A 25,726-nucleotide genomic window follows, 5' to 3' on the forward strand; every position below is an offset into this window, starting at 1 on the left:
CCCACCCCCGGAAACAGTCCCCCCCCAGCGCCGCCGCCGTCGCCGCCGAGAGGAGGCCGGCGCAGCGCAGCCGACACCGACACAAAGCTCCGAGCGCCCGACGGCCTTCCCCGGGACTGATCCCCGCGGCAGGACACCGCGCCGCGCTGGGCCACCGGGCGGGTGGACACCGAGCCGGGCGCGGGCCGGATTGCAGCACCCCGGCAGGGGCGCAACACCACCGACCCCCAGGGAAAGGGCTCCCTCCGCCCTTCCCCCTGTACGCCCTTCACTCAGCGGTGCACACTGCCTGAAAGCATTTAACACACAGGCTCTCAGGGTGCAGACATGACATGGCAGACTCATAATCAGGCCCAGTGGGACCCACAGACTCAGGGTCAGCACACTCAAAGAGGGCCAGCCCTGGACACACACACACACACACACACACACACACACACCCTCTCCAGGAATGCGCAGGAACGCTCAGCAGGCCGCGGAAAAGGAAGGCCCTGGCCATGCACACGGGGCACACATTAACGACCACCAGCGCAAATGAACACACGAAGCTGGCTGGGTACTTTGTCCCCACCAGCAGATAGATCCACATCTGTATCCTTGAACATAAATGCAGAAGCCTTGGTGTCGGCCTCTGGGGACAGCATCAACAAAACACCAGGTGGAAGCACACACAGAAAAAAACACATTCCTGAAACTCCACAGGGACAATCCCAAGAACTCCTCCCTGGTTCTGGAAAATTAAAAACTAAGGAGATGGAGGAGCCAGGCTTCAGAGCTCTTTGCCTTAAAACCTCTCTGAGGCCGGGTGCGGTGGCTCACGCCTGTAATCCCAGCACTTTGGGAGGCAGAGGTGGGCAGATCACGAGGTCAGGAAATGGAGACCATCCTGGCTAACACGGTGAAACCCGTCTGTACTAAAAATACAAAAAAATTAGCCGGGCGTGGTGGCGGGCGCCTGTAATCCCAGCTACTTGGGAGGCTGAGGCAGGAGGCAGAGCTTGCAGTGAGCTGAGATAGCGAGATGGTGCCACTGCACTCCAGCCTGGGCTGGGCAGGGTGGCTCATGCCTGTAATCCCATCACTTTGGGAGGCTGAGGCGGGGTGGCTCACTTGAGGTCAGGAGTTCCTGAACAGCTTGACCAACATGGTGAAACCCCATCCCTACCAAAAAAAAAACAAACAACAAAAAACAAAATTAGCTGGGTGCAGTGGCTCACGCCTGTAATCCCAGCACTTTGAGAGGCTGAGGTGGGCGGATCACCTGAGGTCAGGAGTTCAAGACCAGCCTGGCCAACATAGAGAAACACCATCTCTACTAAAAATAAAAAATTAGCCGGGTGTGGTGGTGCATGCCTGTAATCCCAGCTACTTGGGAGGATGAGGTAGAATTGCTTGAACCTGGGAGGCGGAGGTTGTGGTGAGCCAAGATCGCACCACTGCACCCCAGCCTGGGCAACAAGAGCGAAACTCCATCTCAAAAAAAAAAAAAAAGAAAAATTAGCCAGGTGTGGTGGCGCACGCTTGTAATCCCAGCTACTTGGGAGGCTGAGGCAGGAGAATCGCTTGAATCTGAGAGGTGGAGGTTGCAGTGAGATGAGATCACACCATTGCACTCCAGCCTGGGCAACAAGAGTGGAAACTTTATTTCAAACAAAAAAAGAAAGAAAAGAAGCAGAGTTAGACTCAGTGGGAAAACAGGCGCACTACCACCTCAGGAGGGTTCCAGGGAAGAACCCCACCCCCACTCCAACCAGGTCACAATGGCTGGAGCTCTGAGGGGCCCAGGCTCCCTGAGCCAGGAGGAGAGAGGAGAAAGTCCAAGGAAAGATGGTGAGTATGGGGGCCAGGGGCCCAATACTCCCTCCCTATAGCTCCTGGTTGCTCCATTTCCCCTCCTTTCCTAAAACTTAGCTGTCTCAGAGATACCCACAAATAGAATTCATAATAGTGTACCCAGGTGTCTCTGGAACTTGTGGCATCACACAGATGCATAGCATCTGAGGCTTCCTCCCCTTCCTCAATCCAAGAGGGCATCCTGGTTCCTTTTTCTCCTCCCAGGAACAACTTACCCAGGGAAATGATACTCCAGGACTGCTCATTCCTTGCTTCCTGCTGCAGGCCCACATTATACCATCTCACTCATCTTTTAGGCCCTTTCTAACTCCCAAGAGTTCCTCCCAGACCCCATCCTCGCATCTGCCCTGCCCCAGGTCGCCCGGGCTGTGGCTGCTGTCTACCCTGAGCTCCTTTCTCCCTAACAGGCTGGCAGTCACCCCTACTTCAACCTGCCCGACTTCACGCAGCCATCGCCGCCCTCCACTCCACCCAGCCTCCCCTCACACCAGCGCTGCCAGCCCTCTGATGCCACCAAGGGTCTGCTGGTGGCCCTGTTGGGTGGGGGCCTGCCTGCTGGCTTTGTGGGCCCCCTTTCTCGTATGGCTTACCAGGCTTCAAACTTGCCCTCGCTGGAGCTGCTCGTCTGTCGATGTCTCTTCCACCTCCCTATTGCCCTGCTACTTAAACTGCGTGGCGACCCACTTCTGGGACCTCCTGACATCCGAGGCCGGGCCTGCCTCCATGCCGTGCTCAACGTCTTCAGCATTGGATGTGCCTACACTGCGTTTCAGATGGTGCCCACTGGCAACGCTGCCACTGTTCGCAAAGGTTCTTCCACCGTCTGCTCTGCCCTCCTCGCCCTCTGCCTTGAGAGCCAGGGGCTCAGTGGCTACGACTGGTGTGGACTGTTGGGCAGCATCCTAGGATTAATAATCATTGTGGGACCTGGACTAGGGACACTGCAGGAGGGGACCACAGGTCTCTACACCGCCGTAGGTTATGTGCTGGCTTTCCTGGGAGGCCTGATGCTGTCCCTGGGGCTTCGGGTCTATTGTTCTCTGCTCTTTCCCTCCTGCCTCCCAACAGTGGCCTTCCTGTTTGGCTTGGTGGGGCTGCTGGGCTCTGTGCCAGGCCTTTTTGTGCTGCAGACCCCCGTGCTGCCCAGTGACCTCCTGAGTTGGAGTTGTGTGGGGGCAGTGGGGATCCTCGCCTTGGTCTCCTTCACATGTGTGAGCTATGCGGTCACCAAGGCCCACCCTGCCCTGGTGTGCGCTGTCCTGAATTCTGAGGTGGTGGTGGCCCTTATACTGCAGTATTATATGCTCCATGAGACTGTGGCACCTTCTGACATCATGGGGGCAGGGGTTGTGCTGGGCAGCATTGCCATCATCACAGCCCAGAACCTCAGCTGTGAGAGGGAAGGGAAGGTGGAGGAGTGAGATAGAACTTGGGAGCCTGGGGGTTGGGAGGGGCAGGGGTAAACAGAGGCAAAGACTGAAGACGAACATGGAAGGACAAGTAACTGGAAAAGAACTGGTGTGGGAGAGGGATACCTCTGAGTCAAGAGTGACTTGGGGACTTGGTGGATAGTGACTACCTGCAAGACCTGGAGCCAGCCTGGGACCAAGGGATGTGGAGTCCAAGCTGGGTCCTGGGAATCAGGGCATAACTAAGGGGTAAAGTCTGAGGAGCAGATCCAAGGGGCAGAGGCAGGCAGGCCGTGGGCCACGGGGAGGACTTCACTCAGCAGCAAAGAGAAGAGCATTGGGGCTGGAGTGTTCCGGCAAAGACAGAGCCAGCAGCTGCGCTGGGGGAGGGGAGCGTGCCTCCCCACCCCTCCCCTCACGGCTAAGGTTTCCTTTTCTCGTGCTTGTGCCCCCTCCTTGGGGTGGTGACGTGACATTGACATCAAACAAGGATTACTCTGAATGTGGCTGTGCAGTGGTGTCGTCTCTGCTTTGAAGGGAGAGTGGAAGTCCTACGACCGTTCTCATTGGAGAATCCCTTGGGATCCCCGCCCCCCCATTTTATTCCTGAAATATTCTACAAAGTGAAGGATTTCCTAATGTTCAGATGCCTTGACCCCAAATCCCCCAGGACTTTCGTGGCCCGCCCCATGGCTAATCTGCTTTTCTCGGATTGTCGCGGTCCCGTGATCTCTCCCGGACAGTGGCCAGGCTCCTTCCAGAGCAGGCCTCGGAGCTGAAGTCTCTTCGAGCGGCTCAGGCCATGGATCTAGGACCATGGCTCGGTACGGCGCGGCATTAGAGGCCAGGAGATGCCCACCCGTCTCTGGGGGCCGTTTGACCAACATCGGCTACTTCCGGACAAGCCACTGGTCCCGCCATCTTGGCTTGTTCATGCATATTCAGCAAGAGAACTGCATATTCATGAGCAACCGCCCTCCCCCGGGAGCTCACTCGGGAGGACCCGCCCCGCCCCGCCCCGCCTCCATTACCGATTCGCAGAGCAGACCATTTTCCAGCTGGGGGGTGCTACGAATGAGAGGCTTTTGCTGAAGATGAAACCGTTGTCCAAACTAGAATGAAAGCGGCCCAATTTTACCCTCGAGTCTTCAAACCTTAAATCTCAGTGCAGAAGGGGGCAGCGAGGAGAGGCGGTGGGATTACAGAAAAAAAATTCCTCTCTCCCAGTCACTTCAAAACGTCGCCCAACCAGCGAGCAGGGGGAGGACCCACGACTCTGGCTCGCACCCCGTGCGGGCCTGCGCAGGCGGCCCCGTAGCGCAAGGGAGGGCGGGAAAGGAAGGGGCGGGGACGGGAGGGCGAATCTATAAGAGGCGTCGTTCGGCGAGTTCGCTGCTCAGAAGCGCCGAGAGCGCGGCCGGGACGGTTGGAGAAGAAGGCGGCTCCCGGAAGGGGGAGAGACAAACTGCCGTAACCTCTGCCGTTCAGGAGCCCGGTTACTTATTTATTCGTTACCCTTTTCTTCTTCCTCCCCAAAACCTTTTCCTTTCCCCTTCTTTTTTTTTTTCCTTTTTGGGAGCTGAACAATTTCCGGTAAGGGAAAGAAGGGCTCCTTTCGCTCCTTATTTCCCCGCCTCCTTCCCTCCCCACCTTCCCCTCCCCGGCTTTTTCCTCCCAACTCGGGGAGGTCCTTCCCGGTGGCCGCCCTGACGAGGTCTGAGCACCTAGGCGGAGGCGGCGCAGGCTTTTTGTAGTGAGGTTTGCGCCTGCGCAGCGCGCCTGCCTCTGCCATGCACGGGGGTGGCCCCCCTTCGGGGGACAGCGCATGCCCGCTGCGCACCATCAAGAGAGTCCAGTTCGGAGTCTTGAGTCCGGATGAACTGGTAAGCGGCTCTGCCCTCCCCTTCCTCCCTCCTTCCCTGGCGGGCGGGGCCGAACGGGGGCTGCGGAAACTTGGCGCTTTCTCGCTGCCTGTGGGTGACGGGCCAGGAGCATGGCTCAGCGCGCCAAGGCTGTGCAGGCGCCAGTCTCGGGCCTCCCAGAGTTATATTTTGCAGAGTTGAGCAAACTTAGCGCTTTGTCCGAGACAGGGGGCCTGGCTGGAGGGTAAGGAGAGAGAGAAGGGTGACTGATTTCCCACTCCAGAGTTACCGACGTTAAAGGCGATCAGACGAATCCTAGGAAGTCTTTACAAGTTTGGTTAAGAAGCCAAACCCCGGATAGCTTCCTCCTCTTCTGTAATACAAATATTAATTGAGTGCCTGCTCTGTTGTGGACAGAAGAGACTCTGGGGTTACAGAGGTGAACACGACAGACCAGGACCTTAAAGAGCACTGTCTGTGGGAAAGGGCAGGCGGTAAACACGAATACAATAAATGAACAAGATAATTCAGTTAATGGCAATTGTCTCGAATAGAGTGAAAGGGGGTAATGACATGGAGAGTCACTGAGCTGGGGCTACTTTATTTTTTTTATTTTTATATTGTTTTGTTTTATTTCTTTGAGACTGGGTCTTGCTCTGTCGCCCAGGCTGGAGTGCAATGGCACGATCTCGGCTCACTGCAACCTCCGCCTCCCGGGTTCAAGCGATTCTCCTGCCTCAGCCTCCTGACTAGCTGTGATTACAGGCATGCGCCACCATGCCCCGTTAATTGTTGTATTTTTAGTAGAGGAGGGGTTTCGCCATGTTGGCCAGGCTGGTCTCGAACGCCTGCCCTCAGGTGATCCCCCCCCTTCTTTTGTTTTTGGTTTTTGGTTTTTTGTCTTTTTGAGACGGAGTTTCGCTCTTGTTTCCCAGGCCGGAGTGCAGTGGCTGAACTCTGACTTCAGCCTCGGCCTCTCAAAGTGCTGGGATTACAGGCGTGAACCACCTCGCCCAGCCTAGGTGGGGCTACTTCAGATGGGATGGTGTCAGGGTCTGGGAAGGCCTGTCTGAGAAGATTTCACCCGAATGATGAGAGGCAGCCAGTCATCGAAGCCGTAGTTTCTATGGCGAGAGCTTTTCCGGCACAGGAAATAGCAAGTGCAAAGGGCCTGAGGGAGAAATGAACTTGGGCTTGTCCTAGAGGGTGAAAGGCGGCCGGTGTGGCTGAGGTTTAGTGGATGAGAGAAGAAGAGTGTTACAGAAATTGGCTGGAGAAGCATGGGATATTGTATATTATGTTAAGGAGTCAGGACTTAATTCTATTTTCAGTAGGTAGTCCTTGGACAGTTATAAACAGGAGAGTGATAGCAAACTCGCATTGGAAAAAGTACTGCTGTAGTTGCTCTATGAAGAACTTATACAGGAGGTGGAGAGACCAGAGAGAGGAGGGCAGTCCTAGGGGAGAGCTATTGGTGACTTGGACTTCTTCCCTTGTGGAGCTAAGTAGAGGGAGCCCACTGGCTGGGAAGAATGGAGTTAAGTGGCTGTTTGTGGATAGAGACCATTTTGCTGGAAGAAAATTCAGCTATGTCAGGAGTCAGAACGTCCTGACCTCACACCATACCACAGAATCAGTTCCAGATGAAGTTAAGACTTAAATCTAAAAAAACCCATAAAATACTAGAAAAAAATAGAAGGCTTTTGCAGGGCTCATACCAGAGACAGAAGTCCTTAATAGTAGTTAATTATAGGTAAGTTTTATGGAATGCCTAAAATGAGCTAAACGTTATATATATATAAGGAAGACCAAGGCAGATTTCACTACGTAAAAATAAAAGCCACTTCTGTTTATAGAGGCACTGTGGCAAAGCTGAAAAACAGATCAGGAAACAATACTTGCAATTATGCAGACAAGGTTAAATTTATCGATGTACAAGGAACACTTACAAAGCAGTAAGGAAAGTACCTATTTACTAGAAAAATGGGTAAAGGAGATGAGTCGGCAGTTCAGAGAAGTAGTGCAAATGGCCAACAAAGAGTTGGCTTTCTAATAAAAAAAATCCAGATTAAAATAAAATTATTTCTGTTATCCAACTTTTTTTCCCTGCTGCAAAAATATTGGGAAATAGACATGCTTATACATTGTTGGTAGAAAGATAGACTGGTAAAACCTTTTTGGAGGATGGTCTGACAATCTTTTTTTTTTTTTTTGGAGACGGAATCTCACTCTTGTCACCCAGGCTGGAGTGCAGTGACACCATCTTGGCTCACTGCAACGTCCACCTCCTGGGTTCAAGAGAGTCTCCTGCCTCAGCCTCCCGATTAGCTGGGATTACAGGTGTGTGCCACGACATCTGTCTATTTTTTGTATTTTGTATTTTGTGTTTTGTATTTTGTATTTTGTATTTAGTAGCTATCCGGGGTTTGGCTTCTTAACCAAACTTGTAAAGACTCCCTAGGATTCGTCTGATCGCCTTTAACGTCGGTAACTCTGGAATGGGAAATCATGTTACCCAGGCTGGTCTTGAACTCCTGACCTCAGGGGACCCGCCCACCTTGGCCTCCCAAAGTGCTGGGATTACAGGCTTAAGCCAACATGCCCAGCCTCTGGTCTGACAATTTCATCAACCTTTTAGTATATGAATCGTTTGATCAAGCATTACCACTTATAAAAATTCATCCTTAGGTTAAAAAAGCTTAATTCTCCCTTTCCCAGTTTTGCATAGTTTAGTAAATGTTTCTCCATCCATTTGCTCAGGCCAAAAACCTGAAAGCCATCTTTGATTCTCTTTCTCACGATCTCCACTTAGTCCATCTGCCAGAGTGTCAGTTCTACTTTTCAAAATATGCCTGGAATCCAGCCATTTATGACCATCTCCACCACTGTGTCCCACCATATTCCACCCTACTGTCATCTTTCCTGTGGAGTGCTATAGTAGCCCTAGTTGGTCTTTCTACAGTTTCCAAGAACAGCTAGAGCAGGCTAGAGAGAGCTCTTCATGCCTTCCCTTCCGTGCATGGAATCCTCTCCAGAGGTTTCAGGACTCCTTATTCTGACCTATAAAGTGCTGTTTTATCTGGCTCCTGCTTGCCTCTCCATCTCATTACTAGTCTCCTCTTTGCTTTTCTTGAACCACGCTGACGGCTTGCTCCTCTAACACTGCAAGCTTATTCCCACCTCAAGGACTTTATTATTCACTATTCCTCCTGCTTGGAACCACCTTGCTCAGACCGCTGCTCTGCATGCCTGTTCCTTTATGTCTGTTCTCTGTTGAAATGGAATTTTTTTTTTTTTTTTTGTGACACAGGGTCTCCCTCTGTCCCCCAGGCTGCAGTGCAGTGGCTCGATCACAGCTCACTGCAGCCTCTTGGTCTTGGGCTCAATAGATGCTCCCAGGCCAGGTACAGTGGCTCACGTCTGTAACCCCAGCACTTGGGGAGGCCGAGGTGGGCAGATCACGAAGTCAGGAGTTTGAGACCAGCCTGGCCAAAATAGTGAAACTCTGTCTTTACTAAAAATACAAAAATTAGCTGGGTGTGTTGGCATACCCCTGTAATCCCAGCTACTCAGGAGGCTGAGGCAGGAGAATCGCTTTAACCTGGGAGGCGGAGGTTGCAGTGAGCCGAGGCTGTGCCATTGCACTCCAGCCTGGGCGACAGAGTGAGACTTGGTCTCAAAAAAAAAAAGATGCTCCCACTTCAGACCCCCAAGCCCCATCTCAGTAGCTGGGACTATAGGCTTGTACCCCATGCCTGTCTAATTTTTAAATTTGTTGTAGAGATGGGTTCTCACTGTGTTACCTAGGCTGGTGAACTGGGCTCAAGTGATCCCCCTGCTTGGCCTCCCAAAGTGCTGGGATTCCAGGAATGAGCCACTGCGCCTGGCTGATGTCATATCTTTAGGAGCGCTTCCCTGACCACTCTGTTTAAATAGCATCCCCTGCCCTGCCCTTGCTTTCTCTGATCATTCTCTGCTATATTTTCCTTCACAGCCTGTCACTTCAGAAAGGATTCGTTTTTCTGTTTTTTGCTTCCTTGCTAGAGAATGGATTTCATGAGGGACTTTGTGTTATTCATGTTCCCTCAGTATCTCAAGTAGTGCCTGGCACATGATAGACATGTAATAAAAATGAGTTGAATAAACAAGTGAATGAAATAATGGGACAAATATGCATAGATAACGTAGAAGAACTTTTACTGCAACATTGTTTGAAAGTGACAATTATAAATCAGTATTTACTAATAGGAATCCTTTTTTTTTTTTTTTTTTTGAGACGGAGTCTCACTCTGTCGCCCGGCTGCGATGCGAGTGCCGGATCTATAGCTCACTGCAAGCTCCGCTTCCCGTCGGTTTACGCCATTTCCTCGCTCAGCCTCTCGAGTAGCTGGGACTATAGGCGGCCGGCCACCACGCCCGGCTAAGTTTTTTGCCATTTTTTAGTAGAGACGGGGTCTTCACCGTGTTAGCCAGGATGCGTCTCGATCTCCTGACCTCGTGATCCGCCCGTCTCGGCCTCCCAAAGTGCTGGGATTACAGGCTTGAGCCACCGTGCCCGGCCCTACTAATAGGAATCTTGGTAAATAACTTAGGATGTATTATTACCACGTAAGAGAAGAACTTCCCAATAGGGTCCCACACCGTGCTGATGCCCTGAGACACTGTGGGACACGTTCACAGTGGGTACAGTGAAGTATTTTAAATTTCCAAGAGAAGCACAGGTACATTTGTCAGAAACCCTGGAACTCCTAGTTCGTGGTAGTTCCATTTCAACATTAGATGGTGCCAAATCCCTGTCTATGATGTCATATTTTGTGAAGCTGAGTTTTAGCAGTTGCTAAGTACAGGCAAAAATCAGTTTATAGAAGAAATAAAGGTGGTGCTGTTTAGTCCGATTCCAAGGTTTGAGAGTTGCAGTGCCTAACAATCGCCATAAGTGAGTGAGATGGTTATTTGGGAAAGAAAGAAAAATGTTATTTTGTTTTAATATATTAAAATGGTATTTTCAACTTATGTGTATTTTTTGAAATGGCTAGTTAAGTTTCTTTTTTTGTTTGTTTGTTTGTTTTTGAGATGGAGTCTGGCTCTCTCGCCCATGCAGTGGCATGATCTCAGCTCACTGCAAGCTCCGCCTCCTGGTTTCATGCCATTCTCCTGCTTCAGCCTCCTGAGTAGTTGGGACTGTAGGCGCCTGTCACCACGCCTGGCTAATTTTTTGTGGCTAATTAAGTTTCTAGGACATAAATGCTTAAGTTGTTTGCGCCTAGGTGCTTAATAAGTCGCTGTCTTTTCTTTGAGATGGAGTCTTGCTCTGTTGCCTAGGCTGGAGTGCAGAGATGAGATCTCAGCTCACTGTAACCTCTGCCTTCTGGATTCAAGCTATTCTCCTGCCTCAGCCTCTCAAGCAGCTGGGATCACAGGCACCCGCCACCACACCCTGCAATTTTTGTATTTTTGGTAGAGATAGGATTTCGCCACATTGGCCACACCAGTCTCAAACTTCTGACCTCAAGTGATCTGCCCACCTTGGCCTCCCAAAGTGCTGGGATTACAGGCGTGAGCCACCACACTCGGCCGTGGCTCTCGTTTGACCTAGTGAGTGCTGTGAGAGTTACTGAAATGGAAGGGCACTGTGGGCTGATCATGTTAGGGAATCTATGGATAAATGAAAAAGTTACTCGAGAGTGTGCAGAGTGAAGGCCTTATGTAAAAATGGGAGCATATTTACATTTTCTTAAAGCGTGGAAAAAAAATGGGTGCTGTGACTCATGCCTATAATCCTAGCACTTTGGGAGCCTGAGGCAGGAGGATCACTTGAGGCCTGGAGTTCAAGACCAGCCTGGGCAACAGAGCAAGACCCTATCTCAATTAAAAAATAATGATAACAAATGAGCTGAGCACAGTGGCTCATACCTGTAATCTTCGGGAGACCAAGGTGAGCAGATCCCTGAGGGTCAGGAGTTCAAGACCATCCTGTCCAGCATAGTGAAACCCCATCTCTACTAAAAATAACAAAAATTCGCTGGGTGTAGTGGCGGGCACCTGTAATCCCAGCTACTTGGGAGGCTGAGGCGTATGAACCACTGAAACCTGGTAGGCAGAGGTTGTACTGACCCGAGATTGAATAATGACAAATAAAAGTATGGGACACTGTTGACGAAGGTCTACCAGAGTCATTTCTGGGGTGTAGGATTGTTGGGCTTTGATAGTGCGCTGCATGTCTGTGGTTCATATGATGTCTGTATTTTGAGGGACCAACAGATGGTTCAGTTTTGGGTAGAAGGATGGGTGAGGGTGAGTGAGGGGCCTCCTGTTGTGAAACAGGTGGCATTTTAGAAGGATGGGTGAGGGTAAGGGGCCTCCTGTTGTGAAACAGGTGGCATTTTAGAAGGATGGGTGAGGGTAAGGGGCCTCCTGTTGTGAAATAGGTGGTATTTTAGGCTAAAATGTTTTACAGAAGTCTTCGGGGTCAGAGTATGTGGAGGTACAGAGGGCTCTTTGAATTGGCTTTGAGATAGAGCTGTAGTCCTTGCTATTAGAAGATGGATTTAGATGTTGCTACGTGAGGGTAAGGTTGCAAGGAGGTACTAGAGCTTTGTACAGCTGTGCACAAAATTTTGGGAAAAGACGGTGCTGGATTTCATTCGCAGTAGTTGACCCCTATTTATTAAAAACAACTGTCTGGCCAGGCGCGGTGGCTCACGCCTGTAATCCCAGCACTTTGGGAGGCCGAGGCGGGCAGATCACAAGGTCAGGAGATAGAGACCATTCTGGCTGATATGGTGAAACCCCGGCTCTACTAAAAATACAAAAAATTAGCCAGGCGCTGTGGAGAGCACCTGTAGCCCCAGCTACTCAGGAGGCTGATGCAGGAGAAAGGCGTGAACCCAGGAGGCGGAGCTTGCAGTGAGCCAAGATCGCACCACTGGAGCAGCCTGGGCGACAGAGCAAGACTCCGTCTCAAAAAAATAAATAAATAAAATAAATAAAAACGGCTGTCTACCATGGAATGCATAACTGATTTGTATCCTGACTTATTTAAGTAAGGATTTAAAGCAGTATTTTTTTTCCTTTTTTTTTTTTTTTTTTTTTGATATGGAGTGTAGCTCTGTTGCCCAGGCTGGAATACAGTGGCACAGTCTCTGCACACTGCAACCTCTGCCTCCCAGACTCAGATTCTTCTGCCTCAGCCTCCTGAGTAGCAGGGACTACTGGAGTGTGCCACCACACCCAGCTAATTTTTTTTTTTTTTTTTTTTTTTTTTTTTTTTTTTTTTGTATTTTTAGTAGAGATGGAATTTTACCGTGTTGTCCAGACTGGTCTCGAACTCCTGACCTCATGATCCGCCTGCCTTGGCCTCCCAAAGTGCTGGGATTACAGGCGTGAGCCACTGGACCCGGCCTGATTTTTGTATTTTTATTAGAGACAGGGTTTTACCATGTTGGCCAGGCTGGTCTCGAACTCCTGACCTCAGTTGATCTGCCTGCATTGGCCTCCCACAGTGCTGGGATTATAGGCTTGAGCCACTGCACCTGGCCAGTAATGTATTCTTTTAGGTAGAGTATGGGCTACATTGATGAGTCAGAAGATGATCCTTGTGTTCAAATTATTTCTTGTGAGGGATTTCCTATGTATGCAGCAAATAGTTGCTGAGCCCTCACCGTATGTTGGTTACTGTGCTAGGTGCTGAGGATATGAAGAGAAAACATGACCCTTGCCCTCAAGGATTACAGTCCAATGGGAGAGACAGATGTGTCACCAAGTAATTAAAATTGGGCTGAGAACCTTGCTGGGGTATGCATAAGGCTAGGAAGAGTTAGAGAAGACTCATAAGGAGGTGACCTCTGAACTGGGTCTTAAAGAATAAATGGAAGTTTACTCCCAAGGGGGCGTGTGAAGCAAAAGGAATTTTGAGAAATCTATTGTATTTAGAACATAAATGTGGGAGGTGGGTAGGAGAATGTGGTACCAAGTAAAGCTGTAAAAGAGACTTGAAGCCAAGTTATAATAAGGACCTTGTTAGCTTTGCTAAAGGCAGAGGAAAGAGAATGAGTATTTACTGAGATTCAATGACAGCCCTTTTGTTCTGTGACCTCAGGGGCAGAACCCAAAGAGAACCCAGCCTGACTGGCCACCCCCTCAAGTGTTTAGCCTTTATTCTGTAGGCAGTGAGAACCAGTGTTGGCTGAAGGATTTGGAGCTAAAGCAGTTCGTATATAATTTAAAATGACAGTTTGAGACTAGGTGCAGTGGCTCATGACTGTAATCCCAGCACTTTGGGAGGCTAAGGTGAGTGGATCACTTGAGGCCAGGAGTTTGAGACTATCCTGGCCAACATGGTGAAACCCTATCTCTACTAAAAATACAAAAATTAGCCAGGCGTGGTGGTGGGCACCTGTAATCCCAGCTACTTGGGAGGCTGAGGCACAAGAATCACTTAACCTGAGAGTCAGAGGTTTCAGTGAGCCAAGATTGCGCCACTGCACTCCAGCCGGGGTGACAGCAAGATCCTCTCTCAAAAATAAATAAATAAATAAATAAATAAATAAATAAATAAATAAATAAATGAGAGTTCATGAACTTGGTGGTGGAAGGATAGCTCTTCTCGTTAACCAGGATATGCGTGTCTGCTGTCACCCCCTGACCCAGTCTCAGAAAGCCTGGAAGCAGAATTAGTTATTAGAAGGGTGGTTGGCTTGGTCGGCCTAGACTTTGAGCAGACAGAGGTTGAAAATGTTGAGCGTGATTTCTCTTAGGCCCCTTTGCAGTGTCTGTTGTGGAGGCCAGGCCAGATTTGTACCTGCTTTTTTTTTTTTTTTCTTTTGGTCTCATTCAAGGTGAGCAATCCCCTTCATGTTTCTCACCAGACACAAAGCAGCTGATGAGGTTCCAGCTTTGCAAATGTAGTCATACACGAGGACGTCTCCCTGAGATTTCGTCAGGTCATGTTGATGAGAGTTTTGAACCTGTGTGAGGCTGAGAGGTGTTCAGAACTTCTTCAGCTTTGCATCTGTAGACCATTTTGGTTTCTACCCAGCAGTGGCCAATCAGATCTGATATGAGGGGATTACTGGTTTGACTGTCAGAAGGTAACCTCTCTTTTTCCAGGTTTTTTGAGGGTACCTCCCTGCAGTGGAGAGTCCTAAGCAGCAGGTCAATTTAACAGACATTTATCAGGAGCCTGCCATGTTTCAGGTTGAGGGATTCTGCCTGCCGGAGAGGTGCTTATAGTTATAGGAAAGACAGACACCTATAGGTCATTTTATTGCATTGTTGTATGTACAGTGACAGAGGGGCTGTGGAAGCACAGAGGAGGGGTGCCTGTCTGTTTTGGGAAGGCTGTGGAAAGGCTTCCTGGAGGAAGCAGTGCCTGAGCCAAGTCTTGAAATAGGAGTTTTGCAGTGGGAAAAGCATTCCAAGCAGAGAGAGGCGCTAGCGTATGAAAACCCCAGAGGAGGCCGGGCGCGGTGGCTCAAGCCTGTAATCCCAGCACTTTGGGAGGCCGAGGCGGGTGGATCATGAGGTCAGGAGATCAAGACCATCCTGGCTAACACGGTAAAACCCTGTCTCTACTAAAAAATACAAAAAATTAGCTGGGCGTGGTGGCAGGCACCTGTAGTCCCAGTTACTCAGGAGGCTGAGGCAGCAGAATGGCATGAACCCAGGAGGCGGAGCTTGCAGTGAGCCGAGATCGTGCCACTGCACTCCAGCCTGGGCTGGGCGACAGAGCGAGATTCTGTCAAAAAAAAAAAAAAAAAAAAAAACCCAGAGGAGTGCAGCACGGGTTGTGCTGGGTGATAGGGAACTCCAAGGGATTGGTACTGAGGAGTGAACAGGAAGGTGTGGAGCATCAGGGAAATGAAGGTTGAGAACATCATAAAATCCTTTGGTAAGCTGCCCTGCTGAGTTTGGATGTCAGTCTGAGGACAAAAGGGTATGCATGATTACATTTTATTTTGTTTTATTATTTATTTTATTTTATTTATTTTTGGCACACATTTTCATTTTAGAATGAGCACCCCAGTTGTCGTATAGAAGGATTGGAGAGAGACAGGCTGGTGACCTATACGAACGCTCTGTTGTAGACTACAAAGGAAAGGCCTGAACTAGGGCAGTGGTGGTGGGGATGGAGAAAAGAGGCAAGATTCAAGAAACACTTAGGAGGTCAGGCGTGATGGCTTAAGCGTGTAATCCCAGCTAAAATCCCGCCACTGTACTCCAGCCTGGGTGACAGAGCGAGACTTCTCAAAAATAAATAAATAAATAAATAAAGGAGGTAAAAGTGACCAGTACCTGGTGAATGACTGAATAATAATAATGTCCATTCAAAAAGCACCAATTACATCCTGGACTTAAGCTAGCTAATTAAGTCCTTAATGGTTACATAGTTAATAAGTAGTAGAGTCAGAATTCCAAATCAAGGGTCCCTGAGAGCTAAGTCCATGTTCTTTGAACTGTTTTATGCTTGAAGGTAAGGAAAAGTGAGCATAGGTTTCTGAATCTGGGGTGGAGACTGAAAGAGAGGCTTTTGTGGAAAAGGGAGTTGGCTTTTAGACATGTTTAATTTGATTTTTTGGTGGAATGTTTGCAGGGAGTTCAGTAGGTAGTTAAATATGTGAACCCAAAGTCCAGAAGAAAAGTGAGGCCTGGCTGGAGTTAGAGAGTTGAGAATGAGTATCCAAGTATACGTTGGAGATACCGTGAGTTTGGTTCCAGCCCACCGCGATGAAGCAAGTCACATGAAGTTTTTTGGTTGCCCTGTGCATATAAGTTATGTTTATACTATGCTGTAGTTTTTACTAAGTGTAAGTGTGCGATAACGTTACACCTTTTTTTGTTTGTTTGAGACAGTCTTGCTCTGTCACCCAGGCTGGAATGCAGTGGCGTGATCTTGGCTCACTGTAACCTCTGCCTCCCGGGTTCAAGCGATTCTCCTGCCTCAGCCTGCCTAGTAGCTGGGATTACAGGTGCCCACCACCACGCCCGGCTAGTTTTTTTGTATTTTTAGTAGAGATGGGGTTTTACTATGTTGGCCAGGCTGGTCTTGAACTCCTGACCTCAGGTGATCCACCCGCCTCAGCCTCCCAGAGGGCTGGAATTATGGGTGTGAGCTGCCACACCCAGTGTATCTGCTTCTGAGTTCTTCTGTTTCCTCCACGGAAATGTCCCCATCAAGTCCTGGCTCTACCTTTCTTGGGATTCCAGCTATTCACTTTTGCTTCAAATCATTTCCACCAACCTGTCTTCAAAAGACTAGCACCTGTTTCTCCAGTCTTTTAATAAAATCTCTGGCCAGGCATGGTGGCTCATGCGTGTAATCTTAGCACTTTGGGAGGCGGAAGCAGGCGGATCACAAAGTCAAGAGACCATCCTGGCCAACCTGGTGAAACCCTATCTCTGCTAAAAATACAAAAATTGGCTGGATGTGGTGGCGCTCACCTGTAATCCCAGCTACTTGGGAGGCTGAGGCAGGAGAGTTGCTTGAACCCCAGAGTCGGAGGTTGCAGTGAGCAGAGATTGAGCCACTTGCACTCCAGCCTGGCGACAGAGCGAGACTCCATCTCAAAACAAAACAAATAAAATCTCCATTTGGACACGAAAAGGTTCAAGCAGGTCTGGCCTTGAGAAGGAGGGCATGACAAAGATGAGGGTAAAGAGATAGGACTGCATCTCTGAGTGCCTCATTTCTTATCAGGGGCTTGAGTTGGTGGGGCATGTGTTGGTGCAGAACACCTGGGCTGTCATGGCAAGGATACAGGTACAGAGAGGCTCCTGCCAGGATCTCAGATTCATGAGCTTGATTTCTACTTGGGAGGAACAAATAAAGCATTGTCTTTTTTTTTGTTTTCCGTGAAACAACTTTTATTTCTTTTTGTGGCTAAATCCTGTGAATGTCAGAGACCTAGAATTCAACCCAGATTGAAGTCTGGGGTTCATGTCCTAGTGGCAGGTGATTTGTATGGAACCCTGGGTCGACCATTATCTAGTGTGAGTGCTTTTCCTGCCTCAGTGACTGGAATAAGCCTCTGACTTGGAATATTCAACTTTGGCCTTTTCAGAAGTGTATACACACCAATCCCCCATTCCCCTCACTCCAGGCGAAACTTAGTTCTTCTGCAAGTAGTTCAGGGTTTTCCCAGACCTTAGTCCGGAGCTCCCCAGCCACAAAGGCTAGAAACTAGGAACGCTGTTTAGTTGTTGGCCTTTCTTTGTTTGCAGAAGCGAATGTCTGTGACGGAGGGTGGCATCAAATACCCAGAGACGACTGAGGGAGGCCGCCCCAAGCTTGGGGGGCTGATGGACCCGAGGCAAGGGGTGATTGAGCGGACTGGCCGCTGTCAGACATGTGCAGGTAAGTGCTGGGGACTGGGTGGGATCCCAGAGGGGAGGTGGGTTGGGTCCTCAAAGAAAACTAGGGTCAACACCTGGAGGCCTCTGAGATGAGTGGGAGCTGGGAGGAAAGCACTGGGTGTGTGTCCCACAGGAAACATGACAGAGTGTCCTGGCCACTTTGGCCACATTGAACTGGCCAAGCCTGTGTTTCACGTGGGCTTCCTGGTGAAGACAATGAAGGTTTTGCGCTGTGTCTGCTTCTTCTGCTCCAAACTGCTTGTGGACTCTGTGAGTGGGGAACAGGCTCTGGTCTGGGTGGGGGGCTGCTTGGTAGGGGGCAGGGGGGACAGCTTCAACTGACCCTGCTCTGCCCTGTCCCCAGAACAACCCAAAGATCAAGGACATCCTGTCTAAGTCCAAGGGACAGCCCAAGAAGCGGCTCACACATGTCTACGACCTTTGCAAGGGCAAAAACATCTGCGAGGGTGGGGAGGAGATGGATAACAAGTTTGGTGTGGAACAACCTGAGGGTGACGAGGATCTGACCAAAGAAAAGGTGGCTGGGACTGGCAGAGACTTTTGGGAAGGAGGGGTCCGAGGCCTGGAGGGAGGAAACTGGAAGGGAAGGATGCGGCGGAACAGGAGGGGCTGGCCTGGTGTGGAGGGAAATGACCCAAGCTCTGGACTCTGATGGTCCCTGTCTCTCCTTGGAAGGGCCATGGTGGCTGTGGGCGGTACCAGCCCAGGATCCGGCGTTCCGGCCTAGAGCTGTATGCGGAATGGAAGCACGTTAATGAGGACTCTCAGGAGAAGAAGATCCTGCTGAGTCCAGAGCGAGTGCATGAGATCTTCAAACGCATCTCAGATGAGGAGTGTTTTGTGCTGGGCATGGAGCCCCGCTATGCACGGCCAGAGTGGATGATTGTCACAGTGCTGCCTGTGCCCCCACTCTCCGTGCGGCCTGCTGTTGTGATGCAGGGCTCTGCCCGTAACCAGGTCAGTGGCTCCAGGGCTCTACCTGTTAGCTGGAGGGTGAGGTATCTAAAGGGAGGAAGCGCTGTAGGTGGGGCTGGGGTGTGCCTGGGGGATGGATGGATGGATCCGGGTTTGAAAATCCCCTGCCACTTACTAGCTGTATGACCTTTAATGAGTCCCTTCACGTGGTTAAAGGCCACAAAGGTGTTTCTGAGTCTATAAATGATAGTGGGCAGTCCTGCCTCCCGGGGCATGTGAGGATGAGAGCTGTGCTGTGTGCCTGGCACATGCCTGCCAAGCGCTGGCAGTGGTGGCTGGACCATGATGATTCTGACTTCCTGCCTCAGGATGACCTGACTCACAAACTGGCTGACATCGTGAAGATCAACAATCAGCTACGGCGCAATGAGCAGAACGGCGCTGCGGCCCATGTCATCGCAGAGGATGTGAAGCTCCTCCAGTTCCATGTGGCCACCATGGTGGACAATGAGTTGCCTGGCTTGCCCCGTGTGAGTCAGCATGCTCCCCACCCCTCTGTGGATTGGAGCCAGGGTGGGGGCTAGCATGAGGCCTCAGAGCTCTGGAAGCGGGCCCAGTGCTGACTTTCTGGGTTGCCCCCACCCTGTGTTTTTTCCTCACAGGCCATGCAGAAGTCTGGGCGTCCCCTCAAGTCCCTGAAACAGCGGTTGAAGGGCAAGGAAGGCCGGGTGCGAGGGAACCTGATGGGCAAACGAGTGGACTTCTCGGCCCGCACTGTCATCACCCCCGACCCCAACCTCTCCATTGACCAGGTTGGCGTGCCCCGCTCCATTGCCGCCAACATGACCTTTGCGGAGATTGTCACCCCTTTCAACATTGACAGGTGTGTCTCTGTTGGAAAGCCCTTCCCAGAATGGCTAGGGAAGACATGGCCTCAGTGACAAGGCTTCAAGAGTCTGCTCATCCTACCTCGGGCGTGGGCTTGGAGCGAGGAGGAGTTGAAGTTCTGAAGTTTAACTTCCACTCAGGGCTCTGGGGTGAGGGTGGCTGCAGGGGCTTTTTAGGAAGCATTGAGTTCATTGCACCTCTTTCCTTCCTAGACTTCAAGAACTAGTGCGCAGGGGGAACAGCCAGTACCCAGGGGCCAAGTACATCATCCGAGACAATGGCGATCGCATTGACTTGCGTTTCCACCCCAAGCCTAGTGATCTTCACCTGCAGACCGGCTATAAGGCACGTAGCAGGACAGGGCCTCTCTCAGCCACCTGAACAGAAAGCTTTTCGAAATGGGGCAGGTTGGGATAGGCCATCTGAGTCTGTCTTGTTCATTGGGATCCAGACTTGACTGTCTTGTTTTTTTTTGTTTGTTTTTTTTTGGAGACGGAGTCTAGCTCTGTCGCCCGGGCTGGAGTGCAGTGGCCGGATCTCAGCTCACTGCAAGCTCCGCCTCCCGGGTTCACGCCATTCCCCTGCCTCAGCCTCCGGAGTAGCTGGGACTATAGGCGCCCATCACCTCGCCCGGCTAGTTTTTTGTATTTTTTAGTAGAGACGGGGTTTCACCATGTTAGCCAGGATGGTCTCGATCTCCTGACCTTGTGATCCGCCCGTCTCGGCCTCCCAAAGTGCTGGGATTACAGGCTTGAGCCACCGCGCCCAGCCTGACTGTCTTGTTAAAGGCTACTGCTGCCTAGGTGTACAGGGAGCTGCTGGCCTCTGGCATTCAGGGTGGGGGTGGCATAAACCCAGGGGCAGCGTGCACATGGCAGGGAAGAGGGATCTGTGGAGCAACAGTGCAGAAGGCTTTATATTCGAAATGTCTCTTTTTTTTCCCCGACTGAGTTCCTTGAGATTGGTGGATGCTGTGTATCATTCATCCGTGATAACCTGGTGTTTGGCCCAGGGCCTTGTCCAGAGGAGTGTTATTAAGTGTTTCAAGTGAATTAGCACCATGGTGTCATCTCTCAGTTTGCAAGGGACTTTATTTAAGAAGAGGACAGCCTCGCTCCATCACCCAGGTTGGAGTGCAGAGTGCGGTGCTGTGATCTTGGCTCACTGCAACCTCCACCTCCCAGGCTCCAGCGATTCTCCTGCCCCAGCCTCCCGAGTAGCTGGGATTACAGGCGCGTGCCACCACGCCCAGCTAGTTTTTGTATTTTTAGTGGAGACGGGGTTTCACCATGTTGACCAGGCTGGTCTCAAACTCCTGATTTTAAGTGACGTGCCTGCCTCAGCCTCCCAGAGTGCTTGGATTGTAGGCGTGAGCCACCGCGCCCGACCTGCAAAGTGTTTTAGGTCCGTTGTCCTTTCATTCTTAGATACCTCCTTCACTGAGACCTTTTCCTTACCTCACCTCCCTAGGTGGAACGGCACATGTGTGATGGGGACATTGTTATCTTCAACCGGCAGCCAACTCTGCACAAAATGTCCATGATGGGGCATCGGGTCCGCATCCTCCCCTGGTCTACCTTTCGCTTGAATCTGAGGTCAGTCCCTGGCTGAGGGAAGCAGGTTGGAACTGGGAGGAGGCCGGTGGGGGGTGCCAGGCCAGGTGGCTCCTCGAGGTTTTGCTGCAGACATCTTCCCAACCCTGACTTTTCCCTTTCACTGTAGTGTGACAACTCCGTACAATGCAGACTTTGATGGGGATGAGATGAACTTGCACCTGCCACAGTCTCTGGAGACGCGGGCGGAGATCCAGGAGCTGGCCATGGTTCCTCGCATGATTGTCACCCCCCAGAGCAACCGGCCTGTCATGGGTATTGTGCAGGACACACTCACAGCAGTGCGCAAATTCACCAAGAGAGACGTCTTCCTGGAGCGGGTGTGTGGTCCAGATGGAAACCTGGCTCAAGTGGGCGGTGGGGCTCCTGGATGCAAGGTGGAGGCTGGGAGGAAGAGCTGTGTTTTTTTTCCTGACTTACCCAGCAGTGGTCTGTGAGATTGCCTTTTCTGATGGGCGAACCTCTGGGTTAGGAAAACTCAGAGGCCAAAAAGGTGTAAGGCATTAATTCCCCCATTTAATTGCTTAAAATTTCTTTTTTTTTTTTTTCTTTTTTTTTCTTTTTTGAGACAGAGTCTTGCTCTGTTACCCAGGCTGGAGTGCAGTGGCGTGATCTCAGCTCACTGCAGGCTCCATCTCCTGGGTTCCCACCATTCTCCTGCCTCAGCCTCCCGAGTAGCTGGGACTACAGGTATCCGCCACCACGCCTGGCTAATTTTCTGTATTTTTTAGTGGAGACGGGGTTTCACCGTGTTAGCCAGGATGGTCTCGATCTCCTGACCTCGTGATCCACCTGCCTCGGCCTCCCAAAGTGCTGGGATTATGGGCATGAGCTATTGCGCCCGGCTAATTCTTTAAAATTTCATGTAATACCTGGTATTGTCTGTAAAGGAAAGGTAAATGGAAAAATAAGTAGGACCTTGTTAAAATTTGATTTTCCATTGTAACTTTCACTTATTTTCTAATTATTAAAAGAAATTTATGCTTATTGTTAAAGAACAAAACAAAATTTCACTATTACAATGAATTTTTAACTAAAAGTTTTTGCAACTGGGCGTGGTGACTCATACCTGTAATTCTAGCACTTTGGGAGGCCAAGGCAGGCACATCATTTGAGGCCAGGAGTTGGAGACAGCCCTGACCAACATGGAGAAACCTCATCTCTACCAACAATACAAAAATTAGCCGGACTGGTGGCAGTTGCCTGTAACCCCAGCTACTCGAGAGGCTGTGGCAGGAGAATTGCGTGACCCCAGGAGGCGGAGGTTGCAGTGAGCCCTGATTGCACCATTGCCCTCCAGCCTGGGCAACAGAGTGCAAGACCCTGTCTCAAAAAAAATAAAAGTTTGGAAAAAACTTCTCCTGTCATCTTTGCCTCCAAAATCTGACTTTCTCCCTTGGGCAGGGAAACCTCCCCAACATTTCTCTCTCATCCCTGAGATGTGGAGCCTGCAGTCTGACTTCCTGTCTGCGTTACTGTTTGTCTCACAGGGTGAAGTGATGAACCTCCTGATGTTCCTGTCAACGTGGGACGGGAAGGTGCCACAGCCGGCCATCCTGAAGCCCCGGCCCCTGTGGACAGGCAAGCAGATCTTCTCCCTCATCATACCTGGTCACATCAATTGTATCCGTACCCACAGCACCCATCCCGATGATGAAGACAGTGGCCCTTACAAGCACATCTCTCCTGGGGACACCAAGGTAGGGCCCTGCTTGTGGCTGTGTGAGGACAGAATCTGGACATGGGAGCCAGCACCATCGCGGGGGACCTGAGTGGGTGCTTTGTCCTTAGGTGGTGGTGGAGAACGGGGAGCTGATCATGGGCATCCTGTGTAAGAAGTCTCTGGGCACGTCAGCTGGCTCCCTGGTCCACATATCCTACCTAGAGATGGGCCATGACATCACTCGCCTCTTCTACTCCAACATTCAGACTGTCATTAACAACTGGCTCCTCATCGAGGGTGAGCATGGAGGCGTAGTACCAGGACCTTTCTGTGAATTCTCTAACTTCTTACTGTCCTTCCATCCCTTTCTTTCCTCCTTGGATTTGGTGTCCCCTGCTTCTACTGTTGGCTATAATTCCATTCCATGTTTCTTAGAGGTCCAAAGGGATATGCTGATGCCTTTCCCTGTCTCTAGGTCATACCATCGGCATTGGGGACTCCATTGCTGATTCTAAGACTTACCAGGACATTCAGAACACTATTAAGAAGGCTAAGCAGGATGTAATAGAGGTGAGAGGGAAGGCCACCAGAGACGGAATAAGGGGTTTCCAGGGACTTTGAAGTTAGCATCCTCAAGAGCAAAGGGAGTGTAAAGTTAGAGGGAAGGGGCGGGGAGTAGGGATAGATGTCTCACCAAGAGCTCTGCCTCCAGGTCATCGAGAAGGCACACAACAACGAGCTGGAGCCCACCCCAGGGAACACTCTGCGGCAGACCTTTGAGAATCAGGTGAACCGCATTCTTAATGATGCCCGAGACAAGACTGGCTCCTCTGCTCAGAAATCCCTGTCTGAATACAACAACTTCAAGTCTATGGTCGTGTCTGGAGCTAAAGGTTCCAAGATTAACATCTCCCAGGTGAGGAGCCTTGTCTTTCCACATACGGGGCCACACTGAAGTTTGGGAGGAGGAAGGAAGGTGTTTGTATGTATTAGAGTCAGGAGGATCACGGGAGTTGGGAAGAAATCTTGGGAACTGTTATTCTTAAGGCAGAGGGAATTCAGTACACCCCAACTTTCTGTTCCCAGGTCATTGCTGTCGTCGGGCAGCAGAACGTGGAGGGAAAGCGGATTCCATTTGGCTTCAAGCACCGGACTCTGCCTCACTTCATCAAGGATGACTACGGGCCCGAGAGCCGTGGCTTTGTGGAGAACTCCTACCTAGCCGGCCTCACACCCACCGAGTTCTTTTTCCACGCCATGGGGGGTCGTGAGGGGCTCATTGACACGGCTGTCAAGACTGCTGAGACTGGTGAGGCTTTCCTTAGGGGTTTTCCTTGGGCTGTTACCAGGGACTGCTGCAGGCTGAGAAACCCCTGATAGGTGGGGAGTGGAAATGCTCAGGCTCCTATTCCCAGGGTATAATTCTGGCCCTTGTGGAAAGAGTAGAGACTCAAGACTAGGCAAACACCCTTGTTTGGATTGCTGTGCAGCATTGCGCAGTACAGGGATAGAGCTTTCCGGGGCTTTGCTGGCCTGTCCCATGGGGGTGGTCCCTGCAGGGCTTTTTGTCCATCTAGTGGTAGACACTGAGTTTTCATTCAAAGGCCTTAGACAAGGGAGTACTAGCTGACTCTTTATAGAGAGTCAGGTAGGTTATGGCCCCAGCCTGGGTCTTTGGGCTTTGTCATCCCCTTTTTGCCTTGGGTCCTACAACTGATTACTTCCCTCCAGGATACATCCAGCGGCGACTGATCAAGTCCATGGAGTCAGTGATGGTGAAGTATGATGCAACTGTGCGGAACTCCATCAACCAGGTGGTGCAGCTGCGCTACGGTGAAGACGGCCTGGCAGGCGAGAGCGTTGAGTTCCAGAACCTGGCTACGCTGAAACCTTCCAACAAGGCTTTTGAGAAGAAGTGAGGAGGCGGGCAGGCGGGTGGTTCTCGCCCCTGGGGCTCAGGGCCTGAGTAGTAGGATTCCCATACCTATTCCAGAGAGATAGCCTGGTATGTGTCTTGCACTAGAGCTTACCTTTCAGCGTCCTTTTCCCACCTATCTGAAACAGCTGTGTGACACAGGGGAGGAGGTAGATGGAGGTGGATTTAAGATCAGTCCCCATTTTGTCCCTGCCGATATTATAAAGAAAATGCAGAGGGGTGGGCCTGTACTCAGGTCCCACTGGCAGTCCTTGGGCCTGAATTTTTCTCTGTCCAAGATTCTTACCTCCAAACCACTGTACCTGGTCGGCTGTGCACGTTTGGGAACCTTAGCGCGCGTTTTGTGGGGACCAAAGTCCCAGAGCCTACCTGCCCACTGGCTACCCCTTGCACTTCCAGGTTCCGCTTTGATTATACCAATGAGAGGGCCCTGCGGCGCACTCTGCAGGAGGACCTGGTGAAGGACGTGCTGAGCAATGCACACATACAGAACGAGTTGGAGCGGGAATTTGAGCGGATGCGGGAGGATCGGGAGGTGCTCAGGGTCATCTTCCCAACTGGAGATAGCAAGGTGCGTGTGGGTGGGAAGTGCTAACACTAGCGATGTGCCTCCCTGGATGGTTGTCCCCAGACACAACCCTCCCTCCATTCCCTCATCCCTCAGGTTGTCCTCCCCTGTAACCTGCTGCGGATGATCTGGAACGCTCAGAAAATCTTCCACATCAACCCACGCCTTCCCTCTGACCTGCACCCCATCAAAGTGGTGGAGGGTGAGTACCTGCTTAGGGGTCTCCCAGCCAGGCTAGGGGATAGGAGACTGCTGGGCCCTGGTCTGATGATCTCACCTCTAATTGGTCCCCAGGAGTCAAGGAATTGAGCAAGAAGCTGGTGATTGTGAATGGGGATGACCCACTAAGTCGGCAGGCCCAGGAAAATGCCACGCTGCTCTTCAACATCCACCTGCGGTCCACGTTGTGTTCCCGCCGCATGGCGGAGGAGTTTCGGCTCAGTGGGGAGGCCTTCGACTGGCTGCTTGGGGAGATTGAGTCCAAGTTCAACCAAGCTATTGTGAGTGTTGTTTTCCTCCTTTTACCTGTTGACTTCTGTGGTTTCCAAGAAGAGCCCACTTTGTCCACAATCACGTAATAATAGTTGTCATTCATGGAGAGACTACTGTGTACCTTACCAAGTCCTGTGTTTGGGCCATTATCCCA

At 50.8% G+C, this 25,726-nt stretch overlaps 2 protein-coding genes across 2 annotated transcripts in view; both read left to right on the top strand.

The window, feature by feature from the left end:
* The first annotated feature begins 1,621 nt into the window (after nucleotides 1-1,621).
* Nucleotides 1,622-4,273, top strand: SLC35G6 (solute carrier family 35 member G6). The gene is made up of 2 exons (XM_017850635.1): nucleotides 1,622-1,830; nucleotides 2,262-4,273. Exons 1-2 carry the CDS (start codon nucleotides 1,828-1,830, stop codon nucleotides 3,273-3,275), a joined length of 1,017 nt encoding a protein of 338 aa, XP_017706124.1. The 5' UTR covers nucleotides 1,622-1,827; the 3' UTR covers nucleotides 3,276-4,273.
* A 780-nt stretch (nucleotides 4,274-5,053) lies between these two features.
* Nucleotides 5,054-25,726, top strand: part of POLR2A (RNA polymerase II subunit A) — a 31,978-nt gene continuing 11,305 nt past the window's right edge. The window contains exons 1-19 of the mRNA XM_017850636.1: nucleotides 5,054-5,146; nucleotides 17,345-17,477; nucleotides 17,610-17,746; nucleotides 17,841-18,014; nucleotides 18,173-18,454; nucleotides 18,781-18,942; nucleotides 19,075-19,295; nucleotides 19,513-19,645; nucleotides 20,771-20,895; nucleotides 21,023-21,233; nucleotides 22,404-22,613; nucleotides 22,705-22,873; nucleotides 23,052-23,146; nucleotides 23,289-23,492; nucleotides 23,663-23,885; nucleotides 24,308-24,491; nucleotides 24,912-25,083; nucleotides 25,177-25,282; nucleotides 25,375-25,580. Coding sequence (XP_017706125.1) covers nucleotides 5,054-5,146; nucleotides 17,345-17,477; nucleotides 17,610-17,746; nucleotides 17,841-18,014; nucleotides 18,173-18,454; nucleotides 18,781-18,942; nucleotides 19,075-19,295; nucleotides 19,513-19,645; nucleotides 20,771-20,895; nucleotides 21,023-21,233; nucleotides 22,404-22,613; nucleotides 22,705-22,873; nucleotides 23,052-23,146; nucleotides 23,289-23,492; nucleotides 23,663-23,885; nucleotides 24,308-24,491; nucleotides 24,912-25,083; nucleotides 25,177-25,282; nucleotides 25,375-25,580 — 3,240 coding nt within the window. The remainder of the gene's footprint in view (nucleotides 5,147-17,344; nucleotides 17,478-17,609; nucleotides 17,747-17,840; nucleotides 18,015-18,172; nucleotides 18,455-18,780; nucleotides 18,943-19,074; nucleotides 19,296-19,512; nucleotides 19,646-20,770; nucleotides 20,896-21,022; nucleotides 21,234-22,403; nucleotides 22,614-22,704; nucleotides 22,874-23,051; nucleotides 23,147-23,288; nucleotides 23,493-23,662; nucleotides 23,886-24,307; nucleotides 24,492-24,911; nucleotides 25,084-25,176; nucleotides 25,283-25,374; nucleotides 25,581-25,726) is intronic.

The sequence above is a fragment of the Rhinopithecus bieti genome, unplaced genomic scaffold (genome assembly GCF_001698545.2).
Source record: "Rhinopithecus bieti isolate Rb0 unplaced genomic scaffold, ASM169854v2 scaffold_32008, whole genome shotgun sequence".
NCBI lineage: Eukaryota > Metazoa > Chordata > Mammalia > Primates > Cercopithecidae > Rhinopithecus > Rhinopithecus bieti.